Raw genomic sequence first — 17,703 nt, forward strand, 5'->3', positions numbered from 1 at the left:
TATCTATAACAGTGGCATGTCAGAAATGCACAAAAGTCCTGTTTCGTAGTTTGAAGTGTAGAGATTTATCCATCTGCAGTCCTGGGCTCAATAAAAGACCATAGGAATTTGATTGGAGGACAGAGAATTAATCCCTATAATAAGGACATAAATTGGAGACTAGAAAGAGCCTTTCCCAACTTGTTGGGAGCCATTGACTCCTCTTTGCTTGTCCCCCCCCCCAAGGAGTAGAAGGCTGTTATGATCCCCAAATTTGCAGGTGCCCCTTCTCTGGATGAACAACCGGTTTCTTTTTAATATGTATTAAACCAAAATAATATTTGAAAGAATGTGCCATAGGCACCTGTCCAATTCTGAAGGCATTTTTGCTTTTGAAATGAGAACACCCATATGATAAGTAAGTCACACTGCTCTCACCAGTAAATATAGTTTGATCTTTATTTGTTTCCCATTGTCAGATGAACAAAATCTTTTCAGTTACAAGCTGCGGTCTGTCTCCCATGGATTTCACATTTTAGGGCAATTGTGGAGCTATAACTTCCATCTCCCCCCCCCCCTGCTTGTTGGGCCAGATGGGAGTGATAATTAGGCGCCTTCATTGTACTCTTTTCGGAACTTACTAAAAACACTTTTATTTAGGCCAGCCTTTCCAGACACATAGAACATATAGAATGTTGAAGCATGTTTTAATCTGTTTTTAGTCTATTGCTTTTTTTAAAAAAAAATGTTTTCTTTTCCTTTTTTTGTAATATAGTTTTTATTAGTTTCCACTTTTACCCCCATACCCATTACAGATAGACAAATAAACCAATAAATGTTAACAGAATCTACCAGTCGTAATACATTCTTCATATCATTAACAACTACTATTCTTTTCTTTACAGACATGGAACACATTCTGCTTGTCCTCCCGCTGCATCTCTCCAAACTTTACACTGACCTCCAAATCTCCCCAAGCATTCCATTATTGAAGAAGAAGAAGAAGGAAGAAGAAGAAGAAGAAGAAGAAGAAGAAGAAGAAGAAGAAGAAGAAGAAGAAGAAGAAGAAGAAGAAGGAAGAAGAAGAAGAAGAAGAAGAAGAAGAAGAAGAAGAAGAAGAAGAAGAAGAAGAAGAAGAAGAAGAAGAAGAAGAAATGTTTTCAATAGTTATTTTTACATGTTTTTACTGATAACTTTGTTGTTTCGTTCTCTTCGTAAACAGCTTCCTGGCAAGACCATGACAACCAGGCTCACCCTTCTGCAGCACAGAGAGCGTTCCATGCTGAGATGTGGCAGGTCTTCATGCTGGAGGGAAGTTTCTGGTTTCAGCCTCCTCTCTGCTCCAGCACAGCATCTTTGCCTCCGCAAGTATCTGGTCCCTGCAAGCATCCAGGGTACCAACTCTCATCCTGTCTCTCCCCCCCCCCTCTTCACCGTCAACTGCAGGCTTTGCATAGCTGGCGATGCTCAGAGTGTGTCACCACCAGTGCGATGCAATCTGAGACACAGCTTGCTTTTCTGCATCTCAGATCTCAGGGCTGAGCCGCAAACTGTACATGACACAACTAAATTAATATTTAAAAATAATTACTTGCTGCCTGGAGGTAAACAGAAAAAGGGCAAATAATTGATAGCAGAGGGACTGGCAAACTCCAAGTCTGTCGAGTGTTTGTGATGAGCTGTGGAGGTTCAAAGAGGCTGCGTGCTGGCGGCTCTGAGGAGAGGTTCCACCCCCAGAGATCAATCAAAGGCACCCCAGTCCCACTCAGCCCCCATTTGGGTCTCGGCTGCATTCAGTGGGACTTCTGCACAATTCAGGCAGTTCTAGAACTCAAGGCACACAACTTTTATCCTGAAGATATTCTAAGAGGAGGGGAAGTAGAGGGGTTGTCCCTCTGCTGTGTGACATCTCAAGGAGGAGAACAGATGCTCTCAGCCGGATATTATGCTTACCAAAGACAGCAAAGAATTTTGTGTCGCCTGAACGACTAATGCATTTATTACAACACTGGTGTTTGTTGCAACAATTGTCCCTCTGGAAATTTAGGATTAGGGATATTTCCCATTTCTGGAGCATTTCCAAAAAGTGTGAAGGTTGTTACAATTTGCATCTGAAATAATGTCAAGAATTGGGAAGGGAATAAAATCTTTTCAGTACAGGAATGGTACGTTAGCAGCACAATTCTGTAAATGTCTCGTTATACTAGCATGCACAAATATAATGAAATGTGGAACTCGTTTATACAAAATACAGTAGGCTTAAAAGTGTAATTGTTAACTGTTAACAATTGTTATAGTGAGATACCATACCCTTTATTCCTTTCTCTCTTTCTTCACTTTAAAAAAAAATACATTTTATGTTTTGTATTAATTTTTTAAAAAATAAACAAATTAGCAAAGTGAAAAAGAAATATATATATGTAAATGGTCTATTCAGTTGTTTGGGGCTTACTCTAAAGTAAATGGGTACAGTATTGGATTATATGGCAGATGTGGGTGCATTAGATCATTCTTGCTGCTGCTTAACAAATTATTACACCAATGGATGCTAAGAATCACATCAGTGAGGAGGGAGGAGGAGGGGAAGGGGAAGGGGTATCTTGTGCCTACCAAGTCAAGTCCAACTTCCCTATTAGGACAGGCAGAATTTTGCCACCACCCACATGCCTTTGCTGGATGCAACTCAAGCCGAATGGCCTATTTTGCCTCAACACTGACAGAGACAAGGATGGTGCCCCCCATAGCTGCCAAGTTTTCCCTTTTCTCGCGAGGAAGCCTATTCAGCATAATGGAAAATCCCTTTAAAAAAGGGATAACTTGGCAGCTATGGTGCCCCCACCCCTCCCACCCACCCACCCCCCGACCTCCCCTCCAGACTCTGAAGCCTCTTTTGTCATGGAAAGTGTGGCATGAGCATCAGGAGATGGGGCAGCCCCTGCCAGAGGTGCACAGCCTAGTGACTGGAAGAAGCAGGAGGCAGGAGGCCTCATTGGGGCTGCCAGCTCAGAACTGAGGACTTGGCTGTGTATGGTTCAGCCTTGTCCAAATAGCTGCTGTTGGGAGTTGACTGAACAGGGAACCAAAATTATCTTCCCAGAGCCGGCCTCCCTCCAGTGAATCCAATTGCCTCTGGAGCCCTCTAGTGTGTGTGTGTGCAGCCCCCACCCCCGGAAGCAACAGGTGCCTTCTGCTGGGGAAACATCAGCACCCACCTGTGTGAGCCGCTCTCTGGCACCTTCTGCCACCTGGATTCGCTCCTCACCCCCGGTGGGTTATCAGTGTGACGCCAGGCATGGGATTGGCTGCCATTAATAATGCATGAGGCTGCCACTTGCTGGCTGGGTGCTCTGGCACCCTCTGCCGCAGAATCACTGCACGGATTGCAGGCAGAAAGGGGGCACCTGCAAGCTCTGAGAAATTTGCTTTTAAAAAAGAATGTGCCAAGAGAAGCCAGCAGGGCTGTCTAGGGCTTTGCATGGAATGTCGCTGATATGACTGTCTGCCTGCTGGGCAGTGACCTGCTCAGGGCAGTGACCGTCTGGCACTCAGGTGTGGAATCATAGAACTGTAGAGTTGCATGGGATTCCCAAGAGTATCGCCTAGTCCAACCCTCTGCAGTGCAGGAATCACAACTGAAGAATCCCTGACAGAGGATGGCCATTCCAACCTCCGCTTAGGAACCTCAAGTGAAGGAGAGTCCACCTCCTTCCAAAGGGAATCCGTTCCACTGTCGAACTGCTCTTACTGTTGGGTCTGTTTCCCTAATCCCTGGAGGCCAAGGTGGCTGACCTGGAAAAGCTAAGAGAGGCACAGAGGTTGGTGGGTGAGGGCTTTCAGAATGTTATACCTGTGTCCTGCTTCAAGGGTGACAGCTCCCCTGCCGTTATGAAGCTGGAACATGTGCAGGGGAGGGTGACCAAGATGATCAAGGATCTGCGAACCAAGCCTTATGAAGAATGACCGGGGGAGCTGGGTATGTTTATCCTGGTAAAGAGGAGACTGAGAGGAGCAATGATAGCCATCTTCAGATATCTAAAGGGCTGTCACATGGAAGATGGAGCAAGCTCTCTCTCACCCCCCCCCCCAATGTTCTGGAGGGTAGGACCTAAACCAATGGATTTAAGTTACAAAAATGAGATTCTGACTAAACTTCCAAAAGAGGTTTGGTAAGAATTGTTTGACAGTGGAATGGACTCCCTTGGAAAGTGATTAACTCGCCTTTATTGGAAGTTTTTAAACAGAGCTTGGATGGCCGTCTGTCATGGATGCTTTAGTAGTTATTCCTGCATTTCAGGGGGTTGGACTAGATGGCCCTCAGGGTTCCTTCCAACTCTATGATTCTATGAGTCAATAATGGTGCATTAATGTTGGATTTATACTGGGCCAGCCACACCTCATTCTGCTTTCTTAGTTGTTCTGCAATGTGTCCCCACAATGTTCCCACACAGCTGCCATCTCGAGAGGCCCTTTTGCATGGTACCCCACAAAAGTGGGACAAAAAATACACCAGAACATACATACATACATTTCTTTATTTTTATTAAATTTATATCCCACCTTGTGCCCAAAGGAGTCCAGGGTGGCAAACATGCCTGTGATTTTTTTTTATTAAAATAAAAACATATTTAAAACATATTTTTTTAAAAAAAAAGTTCAAAACAACACAATAAAGCCTCTAAAAAAGGGAATAACTTTTCACTTCCGGTTTGATACGTTGCAAGAATTTAGCAGGAAACTCTGGGGTGCTGCTCCTGTTGCAAGTGAAGCAGGATGGCAGACTTTCACAGGTGCAAGTAGATGTGGGTATGATAACATCATAAGCGAGACAGGGAGCCTCTCTGTGCTGCTCAGATCCCACCCCAATGCTGCACAGGCAAAAGAATGAACGGCAACAGCCTTAGGCTTTCATCCTCCCTAGAGCCAGGATTCCCCTCACTCCCTAGATCAGATTAATTGCGCATGTTACCTCATAGAGATGGTTGCTCTGCCAGCAGTTTTAGGGGAGAGACTCAGGCAGGAGGGAGCACCTCAGTTAAGCAATGCAGGATGGGTGGGGCCTGGGAGCTGCTGGGATCCTAGAAGCTCCATCAGCATTTCCAGAGAAGGGGTCCTGGAGCAGAGAAATAACTGAAGGCAGCTTGCTTTAGAAGTGCCGGCAGCGGCGGCAGCCCTGCACTATGAACCAGGCCAGTGGAGCCAACTTTTGCCAGGACCTCAAACCCTCCACCAGATACTTGCAGAACCAGCCTGCAGGGAGCAATGGCTCAGCCCTACGTACTTCTCATAGAATCGTACTTGTGATTCCTGTATGGTAGGCGGTGGGCTACATGACCCTTGGTGTCCCTTCAAACTCTGCAGGTTCTATGCCAGGCATCCCCAAACTTCGGCCCTCCAGATGTTTTGGACTACAATTCCCATCATCCCTGACCACTGGTCCTGTTAGCTAGGGATCGTGGGAGTTGTAGGCCAAAACATCTGGAGGGCCACAGTTTGGGGATGCCTGTTCTATGCTTCCATGAAGCATGAAGGCAAAGTCATGCCACCTCTCCATCCCTTGAGTACAGGAAGAACTATGAGCTTTCCTGTGTTAACTATCAGGGTAACAGGGCTCCCACTGTAACTGTTTTTCCATGAGGTTGCCCCAGCCAGCATTCCTCAGGGATCATGGGAGTTGCAGTCTTGTAATGTCCAGAGGACCTCAGGTTCTCCGCCTCTGGCCTAGAAGAATGCCACCACACCTAAAGGTAAAGGTAAAGGGACCCCTGACCATCAGGTCCAGTGGTGTCCGACTCTGGGGTTGTGGCGATCATCTCGCTCTATAGGTCGAGGGAGCCAGTGTTTGTCCGCAGACAGCATCCGGGTCATGTGGCCAGCATGACAAAGCTGCTTCTGGTGAACCAGAGCAGCGCACGGAAACGCCGTTTACCTCGTTTACCTTCCCGTCGGAGCGGTCCCTATTTATCTACTTGTACTTTGACGTGCTTTCGAACTGCTAGGTGGGCAGGAGCTGGAACCGAGCAACGGGAGCTCACCCCACTGCAGGGATTCGAACTGCCAACCTTCTGATCAGCAAGCCCTAGACTCTGTGGTTTAACCCACAGTGCCACCTGGGTCCCGCCACCACACCTACACCTTTCCAAATAACTACTGGCCCATGATGGCCTCTCCTCAGAATCCAGGAGACATGGGAGAGGAGCGGGAGGGGAACAGCAGTGTCATGTTGACATTGCTCAGTGGCCTTGTGTCTTCCGTGACCAGAGGCAAGGAGAGGTGGGGGCAGTGGCCCATCTTCCCATCATAAGAACACAAGAAGATCCTGCTGGACCAGGCTAATGGCCCATCTAGTCCAGCATCCTATTCTGACAGTGGCCATCCAGATGCCCCCCAAAAGGAAACCCGCGAGCAGGATTCAGCCACAAGAGCAACACTCTCCCCTCCTGTGGTTTCCAGAAGCTGGCATTCCGAAGCATTGCTGCTTCCAACTGTAAATAAAGGCAGAGCATAGGCACTCATACTTGTAGCCTCTCGCCACTTTCCCAGGCCACAACTCCTCTCTTCCCACCGAGCTCTGGAAACGGCTCTCAAGCAACCACCGCCACCAGGAGGATGAAAAGCTCAAGAGCTGCAGCAGGAGCAGCCAAGTAGCGCAACATCACCAACACCATCTCCTCCACCACCAGCACCACGGGCGAGTTCAGGCTGGAAGAGAAGCCAGTTCCTCCTCGGGGCCTCTTTGACAGCAGTGGGAGTTTGTTGGCGAAACACAGGATGAGAAAGACGAGTTGCGGAGCAGATCTCGGCTCCAGCAAGACGGGTTTGAGAAGTCCTGGGCCTCTGCCAAGGAGGCCCTTGCAACACGCAAATCTCAGAGGCAGAACGAAGCAGAGGGAAACTGCTGGGATCCTGGCGTGGAAACAGCGCTGGCAACACCCTCAGAGAAGCCACTGACAGATGCCTCAGACGCAGCTTTTCCATCCCATAGTGATTAATCGCCACGTCACAAAATGAGGTGGGGGGAGGGATGTGTGTTTGTGTGCGTGTCTAAGGGTGAAAGTTTTTCACTGTGTGCACTGAGATTCACATATCTGTAGTGGGAAATCTCCTCTCGTTTCCCTTCATGTATTCCTTCGAAGTGCATATTAAGTTAAGCCACGTGGAATCCAGTTAGGTACTCTCCAAATACAGTGGACCCTCTGGATAAGAATTTAATTCATTCCAGGGGTCTGTGCACACCCTGAAAAATCCGTATCCAGAGGCAACGCTTCTGCGCACGCGTGTGGCGTGATAGACCGCTTCTGCGCATGCGCGAGCAGTGAAACCCAAAAAAATACTTCCAGGTTTGCCGCTTTCGCAACCTGAAGTTTACGTTACTCGAGAGTAACATAACCTGAGGGTCTACTGTTTGGAGAGGATGCAAAGGCACCTGGTGACTTAATTGTCTCTTTCTACAATTTTTATTTATTTATTTATTTATTTAAAAAATTGATATGCTGCTGCTATGTCATATCTATCTACGTATCACAGGCATAGGCAACCTAAGGCCCATGGGCCGGAAGTGGCCCATGGGGGTCGTTTAACCGGACCATGGACCCCTGCTGTCAGCTCAGTCGGCTCCCATGCGCCATGCTAAACTGGTGCGGAGCAGAGCAGGGACCGCCTTCCATGATGCTGGGCACCTTCCCATTGGCTGCAATAAGCTCCTCCAGCCAATGGGAAGCTGTGCACGCCTCCTCCGCGCCAGAAGGAGCGCTAGAAATGGCGTTTGTGCATGCGTGTGTGCGTACACACACACTGGCCCACCGTGGTGTCTGCAGGATCGTGAACCAGTCCATGCCCAAAAAATGTTGCTGACCCCTGATCTATCATCTGTCTGTCTGTCTGTCTGTCTGTCTATCTATCTATCTCAAAGCAGTTTACAACCATAAACTGTAAAAACCATACATTAAAAACCATAAAAAGGCCGAAAGAGTTAAGAACCAACCTCAGTTAACCATTGTGGAAGGATGTGTTCCAAACTGTCTGCATAGGCCTGGCAGAATAGAAAATATTCAGGCAAGTGTTTTATTTGCACATTGACAAGCAGAGGGTTTAAAAAGTGAGGAGCAAGACCTCTTGCAGGCAGAGACCCATTTCCCAGTGATCTGACAGCCGAACACACAACAACGCTGGACATTTAGGAAGCAAATCCTTAACACTGAGTGACTTTGGGCCAGTTACTGCCTCTCAGCCTAACTAACGCCACAGGGTTTTGGAACTGGACTGTGGATACCTGTAACATTTTAAGGATTGTTGCTTGCCTGGTTTTCATCTGTTGGATCCTGGCAAGACCTTTGATGTGAGTAAACTTTGTTTACTAGACAGACTGAGAGTGACATTTTTGTTAAACGTAAGAAGAAGAAGAAGAGTTTGGATTTGATATCCCGCTTTATCACTACCCGAAGGAGTCTCAAAGCGGCTAACAATCTCCTTTCCCCTCCTCCCCCACAACAGACACCCTGTGAGGTGGGTGAGGCTGAGAGACTTCAAAGAAGTGAGACTAGCCCAAGATCACCCAGCAACTGCATGTGGAGGAGCGGAGACACGAACCCGGTTCCCCAGATTACGAGTCTACCGCTCTTAACCACTACACCACACTGGCTCAGACAGGGAGAAGATAATCCAAGTCTGCCTAAAGCATCCTTGGATATCACAATTGTTCCAAAAGGTTATGCAACCTTGTCCTAATAGCATCCAGAGATAAGCTGTTCATGGATGGTGATTTTTAACTCTGTTGAAATAGATACTGTATTTGTATTCTCACATAAGTAAGAAAGAGGAAGTATAATTACTAAATAAAATATCCTCTCCTACTCATCTAAATCCATCCAACAACTGGGTGTCCTTATATATAGTAAATATAAAAAAAAAAACAGAGCTGCAGAATCTGAGGCAGGAAGGTCTGATATCCTAGTTCCATGAGCCTGGCTTTGCCAAATATTCTCTCAGCTTGATGCCTGCTTGGCTTATTGAGAGAGTCTGCACATACCTGTACAAGGGAAAACTACCTGCAAAGCCACAGAAGGAGTTCATGGTTGATCTGAGATGTTCACCTGAGCCCCCAGCACATCATGCTCCTGACTCAGTTTCCACACAACGGCCCTGTGAGGAGCAAGACAAAGAAGTTGTTGCCGTTCCCCCAACAAATCTGAGTTGCACTTCCTAGGAGGAATAAAAGAGAGAGGCTTGTGTGAATTGTTACTGAGGCACACACCCACCCTTGCATGAATACAAATGGTAAGATGATCAAGAAAAGCACCAATTCCACAGTGGCATGTATGGACAAACCAATTGCCCATGTTCAGAATGGTTGGGCAGTGGAGGGCGAGTGAAGTGCAATTTTAAGCAAGAATCAGTGAGTCCTTAACTCCCGAGTAAGCAACAGCCGCCATCCCTTAGATAAGCCAATGAAATGTGCCTGAAGGATTTGGAGCAAGCCACATAAGGCAACCAGACTTCATCAGAGGTGGCCTGGACTTTAAAAAATATATAAATACTGCCTTCACCTGAAGATCACAGGGTAGTTTACAATATAGAAACACTAAAAGGGGAGCCCTGGTGTGCTTATGTAGCCCTTTTAAAAAGTCTGCCATTCTCCCATTTCCTCAAAGATTCTCCACCATTTTGCATTCTAGCAGACCCCCTTCTCTCTTTCCCCTCTCCCAGCACTCTTTACTTAAAAAAACATTTATACCCCATCTTTCTTTGCAGACAGATACTAGGCAGCTCAGAGGGAAACAACAATACAAAGCCAGCAGCAGCAAAATCACCAATTCCGAAAGCTATACTAAAAAATGCCCCAGAAACTGAACCATTTTTAAAAGCAAAGGGGACACGGACACGGACACGGACACACACACACACACACACACACACACACACACACACACACACAAAGCTAGAGTCAGCTATTCCTCAGCCCAGTTCTCCAGAGGACCTCCCCACCGCAGTGGGTGCACATGGAGATATTTTTGTAAAACAAAAAACACCTGGGGACAAGAGGACCCCCCCAAAAAAAAAAAACCAGAGCAGCGGGTCCTCAGCACCAACTTCTGGAAGGACACAGAAGGGCACTGCCAGACCCATCCCAGGACCATCTCAGGAAGGAGTTTACAGGGATGTCCAGGGCACGTCCTTGAAAATACAGTAAATGAATCCAAAACTCCATTCCTGGCTTGTGGGATCTTTGCTTTGTTTCCCGCAAGCACCCCAAGATCTGTTCATCGGCCTAAACCAAGTGCAAAAGACAAATGCTTTGCTAGCATCTCGAGCGCAGGAGCTTCGCCTGAGTGCCCAGAACTGAACACAGCTCACAAGGCTGCGGCGCACAAACCTCCACTCTCTCGGCAGCCAGGCTCCTTTTGCTGCTGAACAATGCTGCCTTTCAGCCTAACCTGCTTATTGCCTCTCTTGCGGGAAGCAATGACAGATCTCGCCCCCCAACTTTTCGGGTTGTTCGTGCCTTTTCCCTCCTTCCACTTTAGAGGCTATATTCCTGAGCCCCCATGCCACACACACAGAAGCCGCGTCTTCTGTACTCGCGTCCCAGTGGTGATCAAAAGAGCCTCTGAGCATGTGTAGAGTGCCCACTAGCCAACCACTGCACACAACCAGTGTCTGGCCACCCCCCAGGCCCTGTCCGCAGCTGCCGAGCGCGGCCCGCCTGGAGTTGCGTCCCCGAAGGCGGGCTGAATGGCTCTTGTGCTCCTGCTTTTAACCTCGGCGAGAATTCGCTTCTGCAGAGCGAGACAAACGCTCCCCTCGCGCCCTTGCCCAGAGGCTAAGGCTGACGCGAAGAAGCCGCTTGGCGGTCCTGTCCCCTCCGCAGGCCACATTTTATCCGCAGAAGAAACCTGCGAGGTAGGCTAGGACGGACCGAGAGGCAGTGTCCGGCCACTGAGCTTCATGGCTTGAGTCCACTCCTCTTGTTCGCCTCGCGTTCTTCCTTCTGGCTGCAGATCTGGCGTCGAGCCGGAGCCGGCGCAGCCAGAAACGCTCCGGAGCGGCGGAAAGGGACGCCCGTGGGCGCTCCTTCCAGGCGACTCGGCGCGAGCGACGCTCCGGGGTGATTCTCAGGCTAGTGCGGCGGCAGGAGTGGCGCTGAAGCCCTAGCACCCGCCGGAGCAGGCAGGCCTGCTGCAGCCCCCGTCCCGCCCCCAACTGACCAACATGGCGGGGTTGTCTCCTGGAAGCTGAGCACACACACACACCCGTGGTTTCTGCCCCAACCTCCGTGAGGCTCTCTCAAGCAATCGCCCTCCGCCTCTTCACGGGCGTGGAAACAGCTACAGAGCGATAAAGTTGGAAGGAACTCAAAGGATCGTCTTGTCCAGCCCCTTGCTATGCAGGAATCCCAGCATAGAATCTTTGCCCAAGCCGTGCGTGGGCAGTCTGCAGGCTTGTAAAGTCTGGGACTGGGAGGCATTGGAGCTGGGGGAGCGGGCGAGTGGTGCCCCCCAGCCGTGAAGTATTTTGGCCAGCCACTAGCTTTCAGCTTAACCTACCCCACAGGGTTGCTGTGGGGAAAAGGAGGAGCACATGCAACGACTTCAGCTTCTCGAAGGAAAACAGGTTATTGACCAATGCATATACAGTATAAACAAATATTGCTCTTTATTAAGCGGGAGGGGGGGCTCTTTTCACTCCGAAGCTGGCAAGGAAGCCAGCTGGTGACCCAGAGAATGAAGGTCTCATTCATACAACCGCTCATTAATTCACCAGTGACTCACGTGCCATCCTGTGCCCGCGTGAGGATGGACAGCCTGTGAGTCATGGGCCTCGGTGGCTCCTAAGGTGATAGGGTGGTTCCATCGCATCCGTTCCCGCTGAGAAATAGCACAAACACGATTTGCATAAGGTCAATAAACACATCCTGACGTGGCTGTAGGCTGCGAGAGGGGGGGCGCAAGGGCCAAAGATAAGGCGCGGGGGGCATCTCATCCCACCCTCCTTGTGAGCAAGAAACAAAAACTAGTTAGACCCCAACCCTGGAGGAGGGTGACTAGGCTTCTGAGATGATGGGAGCCCCCACCCGTCCCCACCTCTCCAACCGCTTGGCCTAGTTTTGCCCAACAAGCATTTCCGCCTGTGTCCTGCTGCTGCCGTCTGGGGAGTGTGAAAGTTGCAAGCTGGGGGGGGGGTGACTGTGCGCTGCTCTAAACTGCTTGAGGAAAGGGTGGGCCTGGGGGGAAATCCATTTTAATTTTTAATTATTATTTATTTATTGCGTTTACGTCCCACATTTTTTTCCTCTCCAATGAGGGCAAGGAGGCAAACACATTTCCCCCCCCCTCCTCATTTATTCCCAAAATCAACCACCCTGTGAGATAGGTTAGGCTGAGAGGTGGCGACTGCCCCGTCAAGGACACCCAATGAGCCTCATAGCCAGTAGGGATTTTAACCCTGGTCTCTTCCAGATTCTAGTGATCTAGTCCGACACTACCCACTACACAACACTGCCCGGTTTTTAGATAGGGACCACCTTGATGCTGGAACTCATTTCTCCCGGCGCTGCCCATTCCGTGCTGGGAAGACCCAATGTGGGGCCCTGCAGGCAGGAGCGCCCCTCTCCCCTCTCCCAGGACCAACTCTTAAATAAAGTTCCCAATGGAAAACGCCCGGAGGAGCCCGGAGTGCTGAACCCGGATCTGGCAGGTGGAAACTGGAAAGCGAAGCCTTCACGCAAGGGTCGAATAAAACCTGAAACGTTTGCTGCCCCTCCAGATTCCTGCGTGGCAGTGATGCCAAGAAAGGACTGAGCTCCATAAACGTGGTCCAAGGTGAGTCTCTGCCCCGCTCAGCATGCGGAGCGCGCACCTGGAGTGGCTCAGAATCCCAGCACACCCTCATAAAAGCAGCTCGGAGGACCGTCTCATCCCTACGACGCCCTCCCATTCTGCAAGGGGAGTTGGGGGAGGAAGGGAACCTCAGCAACACACGAGCCCCTTACCCCAGACAACTATGTCATCCCTTTCTAGAAACAAGTGACAGGAGAGAGAATTGTAGAGTTGGAAGGGACCGCAAGGGTCATCTAGTCCAACCCCCGCAATGCAGGAATCGCAACTAATGATTCTATGAGAGATGGCCATCCAACCTCTGCTTACAAACCTCCAATGAAGGAGAGTCCACCACCTTCCGAAGGAGTCCGTTCCTCTGCCGAGCATCTCTTGCCGTCAGAAAGTTCTTCCTAATTTTAAGTCGGAATCTCCTTTCTTGTCATTTGAATCCATTGGTTGCTAGTGGCTAGGATTTAGGCTTCTGTCAGCAAGCTTTGGGGAGGAACAGCCCACCACCCAGAGCAGCCAAACCCGCTCTGGTAAGCTCAAACTCCTTCTGCTTCATAGAGGAAGCGGTGAGCGGCAGAGCTGTGGAAACAGACATCAGCATCAGGAATGTGGGCAAGGGGGCGAAACTAGGCACTCACCCAGCGCTGTGGCCTCAGGGCGTTCCCTCTGGGTCCATCCAGGTCCCACTGCGGAGACAATTCCCGGAGAACCAAACATGCCTGAGAGAAGGGCATCGAGAGCGTTGGGCGAGGAGAAGGGCCGGCTTGCTCCCCCGTCGGCCTCGCTGCGGAGCAGAGAGGCGCTCTCAGCCTCTAGCAGACACGTTCCCTCCAAATTGGAGAGGAAGTACCCCCCCCCCGCTCCGCCCGGCACTTTTGCCAAATCGTGGGCCCTTACAGTTGTTAAGGGACCGTCACAAAAGCGGGGCGATCTCTTCCTCACCCCCGAAATTCTCTTTCCACATCCCCCACGCGAGACCCCCAGGCCCGAAAAGGAGAGAGAAGCTGAGCATCAACGCGAGGAAACCCCCAACCCCAAGTCTGAGATAGGACCCGTCTGGAGACACTGGGGTGCGTCCTTCCGCCCAAAAAAACCCTAGTGCCAGACTTACCGGGGCAGCGGCGGAGCAGGGGGAACCGGCGCCCGAAAGGCTCCGCAGACGCGGCGCGATTGCTAGGGCGCCGGCGACCCCGCGCTGACTGGCTGGCTGGCTCTCGCGTCGCGTCGCGTCCCGTCCCGTCCAGCAGGTGCTGCCGCCTCCGCGGCCGCGCCGCTCCCCCCACGCGCTGAGTGGCCGAGCGGCGCGCCCGGCGCGCCTTCTCGCTCCAATCACGGCCGGCGCCGGCAGACGGGGCGGGGGCGTCTCCCTTCGCCGGGGGCGCCCTATGGAGGTGCGGTGCGGGCTGCCAGTCGCGGGTGGCGGAGCCAATGGGGCGCGCGTGGGGGAGTGGCCGCGCGTGGGGCCGAGCCGGGACTCTAAAGCGCGTCCCCCCGCCGAGGGGGCCCCAGTGAGAGGCGCGCTGCGCGGGCCAGCCGACGACCCGACCCCACGCGGAAGCAGCTGCCGCCATGGCCACCACCACCGCGCAGTACCTGCCGCGCGGCAGCCCCCTCCTGGCTGTGCCCACGCCGGACGCCGAGCGCCTTCACCAGGGCCCCACGTACCGCGAGGTGCAGAAGATGATGCACCACGAGTACCTACAGGGCCTGGCCGCCACACCGGGGCACCCCATCGGCAGCCTCCCGCACCATCAGTGGCTGCCAGGCGCCACTGGAGACTGGGGCGGCGGCGGCGGCGGGACCCACCTGGAGCACGCCAAAGGGGGCGGCGCGGGCCCGCGAGGAGACCTCGACGGCTTCCACTCGCGCTCGCACCTGGTGCACCAGCAAGCGGGCGGAGGAGGAGGCGGCAGCGGAGCGCACTGGGGGCAGACGGGGCCCGCGCATCACCTGGGCGGCTGCCCCTCGGCCATGTCCCCGACGGCCGCCGGTGGGCACCAGGCTCTGCTCTACTCTCAGGCGGCCTACCCGGGGCTGAACGGGATGCTTGGCCCGCAGGCACCGGCCTTGCACCTGCCCCATGGCCACGCGCCCCACGGCGGTCACCACCAGCACCATCCGCACCAGCACGAGGAGGCGGAGGCGGCGCACCTGGAGGGCTCCCCGCCGCACCTGGGCCACGCGGGGGGCCACGAGCCGGGGTCGGCGGCGTCGGACGAGGAGGCGCCCAGCTCGGACGACCTGGAGCAGTTCGCCAAGCAGTTTAAGCAGCGGCGCATCAAGCTGGGCTTCACGCAGGCGGACGTGGGGCTGGCGCTGGGCACCCTGTACGGCAACGTCTTCTCACAGACGACCATCTGCCGCTTCGAGGCGCTGCAGCTGAGCTTCAAGAACATGTGCAAGCTGAAGCCGCTGCTCAACAAGTGGCTGGAGGAGACCGACTCCAGCACGGGCAGCCCGGCCAGCCTGGACAAGATCGCGGCGCAGGGCCGCAAGCGCAAGAAGCGCACCTCCATCGAGGTGGGCGTCAAGGGCGCACTCGAGAGCCACTTTCTCAAATGCCCCAAGCCCTCGGCTCACGAGATCACCTCGCTGGCCGACACGCTCCAGCTGGAGAAGGAGGTGGTACGCGTCTGGTTCTGCAACCGGCGGCAGAAAGAGAAGCGCATGACGCCCGTTGCCGCACCGCACGCGCCGGCCATGGACCAGGACCTTTACGCGCAGGGCGCCGACGCCTCGCCGACGCTTCAGCACCACCACCACCAGCAGCACCCGCACACGCTCCAGAGCCCCGGGCAATGACTCGGTCCGGGCGGGGACGGCTCCCGAGGACTGGACTGGCCTGCCTGGGACTGGCTGCGGGACCTGCCCGCAGGGCCAACGGACTGCGCCCTCGGGGGCCGGCCGAGAGAGCCCCCGGCGCGGCCCTAGGACAGACAGATGGCCGAGCCGCCCCGCCCGACGACGACGACGACGACGGACCGGGCAAGCAGCAGCAGAGCGCGCAGAGGCGCGTTAATTTATTCCTACGCCTGCTGGCGACCGACTCTCTTTCTAATTTAAAGTCTCTGTATTTATTTGAAACTCCACCGACAGAACCTGGAGCAGCAGCGACAGCTTTATGGCCGGCGGGAGACACGCGAGAGGCCCAAGGTTTGAGCTGGATGCGGTTTCTTCTTGCGGGGGGCGGGGGCGGAGGGGCGCAACCTCTATTGCCAGCCGGGCGGTGTCTGGGAGATACTGCCTGGGCTCCCCAAAGCGACCCACAAGGGACTCGGCGCTCGCTTCCACTTTGCCCCTTGAATCCGGCAGGCGCGGAGGTTGAGGGACCGGGTCCGAACTGCCAACCCCCGACTCCCGCCCTGGCCCGCTGTGACTTCCCTTTGCTGGCACGCTAGGCCCGCTCCGGAGCCGGGCGCCCGGGGCCCGTCTGTTGGGCCGGGTCCGCCTCTGTATCATCCTGCTCCGTTTTTATTTATGTTACAGCCAATATTTTATTACTCGCATAAAACATTTATCCAGGAACCCGCCTCGTGTCTTTTTCTTTTTGTCCCCATCAGCGCCGGGAAAGAGGAGGAGGAAGGTAGGGCAGGGCGCGAGGCAGCTTCCAAGGCGGCGGGGGAAACTCTGGACTCGGGCAGGATTAAGACGCAGGGGCCCCGGAGACGGCTCTCGCTTCCCGCAGCCCCAGAGGTTTTCTTTCCTGCCCCCCCCGCCCCCACTGTCTTAAATCTCCCTCCAACGGTGGAGAAATTCTCCAGTGAGACCGCTGAGCGCCGGTCCCCTCAGGCCTACAGGAAGCGGCGGCGAACCCAGTCGGGCCGTGCGTTTGGCTCTCTCGGTTTCCCCAGAAAACGGTATTCTCCTCGGTCCACCAGGGTTGCTGAAGAATGCCCCCGAGGGCTCTTCAACTTCCCTGGGAAGCAGCCATGGGTTTCCCTAGCCGGTCCCGCTCGCTGGCCGGGTCAGGGTCGCTCACCTGCCTGCCTGGTCTCCGCTTCCCCACGGAGGCCCCTTCTCCGTTCTCGAAGCGCTTCGGCGTGGCAGCGAGACGCTCCTACCGGGTGCGGAGAGCCCTTCCCAGTAGATTAGGAGGTTGTCGGGACGAAGCCTGCCGTGGAAAGCTTATTCAGTTCGGGTTTGCCAACCAGGTTGCGAATAAGTCAGTGGAATGCGAGGCGACAGTTTTTGTTTTGTTTTTTTTTTCCTGCTGGGACCTCTCGGTCCAGCTTTGTGGTCCTTGCGGGAAAGTTCTTTCTTTCTGGAGGGTTTTTGAACTCTCTTCCTTTTCAGCGGCTGCCGCGGGGGACGAGAATTCCTACCCCCGCGGGCCGCATCTTTTGTTATGTAGGAGCCTGGACCAATTTGGAATCACCGCAGGGCAATAATTCACTAAGTAAAAACAATCTAGCAAACACTTTTAAGACAACAGCCTTTGAAAAAGGTTCTTAGATTATACAGTGAACTAATTGAAACTGGGTGGTGAACTTTCAAACGGGCGGTCATTTTATTTAGGACAATGCTAAAGATGCCTACGTGAGCTCAGTGAGGCATGGGCACAGAGAAGGGTAAGTAGAATCGCAGCCGTCTGAATGCGCTTCTATGCCACCTCATCCGCCAGGAGCCCTCAGTGTTCTGAGCCCGATCCAAGAGAAAGTTCTCCTTGCCTGAGCCTCACTGAAATGAAAGGGCGACCCAGAGGGCGGGGAGGGAAGCAGACAGACCCCCTCCTCCCCAGCCTAGGCCATCTGTCTGCTGGTTCCCCTGAATTCTGCTGCGCCACACGCAGCTCCAAAATTCTCCATTGTCTCCTGGTGACGCCGCTGCCTGGGTCACTTTCTGGGATAATCCGCCTGCTCGCGCTTGATGCAAATGAACACATTTCAGAGTAGAGGAGAGAGCA

At 53.0% G+C, this 17,703-nt stretch overlaps 1 protein-coding gene across 1 annotated transcript; it reads left to right on the forward strand.

Moving 5' to 3' along the window:
- Window positions 1-14,369: 14,369 nt before the first annotated feature.
- POU3F1 (POU class 3 homeobox 1) lies at window positions 14,370-16,317 on the forward strand. Its single transcript, XM_035118760.3, has one exon. It carries the CDS (start codon window positions 14,370-14,372, stop codon window positions 15,600-15,602), a length of 1,233 nt encoding a protein of 410 aa, XP_034974651.3. The 3' UTR covers window positions 15,603-16,317.
- The last annotated feature ends 1,386 nt before the right edge of the window (window positions 16,318-17,703 follow it).

This window comes from Zootoca vivipara, chromosome 6 (assembly GCF_965207765.1).
Source record: "Zootoca vivipara chromosome 6, rZooViv2.hap1.1, whole genome shotgun sequence".
In the NCBI taxonomy this organism is placed as follows: Eukaryota; Metazoa; Chordata; class Lepidosauria; order Squamata; family Lacertidae; genus Zootoca; species Zootoca vivipara.

Excerpts from the sequence above, each read along its gene's own strand:
- POU3F1 (XM_035118760.3), top strand. The coding sequence starts at position 14,370 with ATGGCCACCACCACCGCGCAGTACCTGCCGCGCGGCAGCCCCCTCCTG.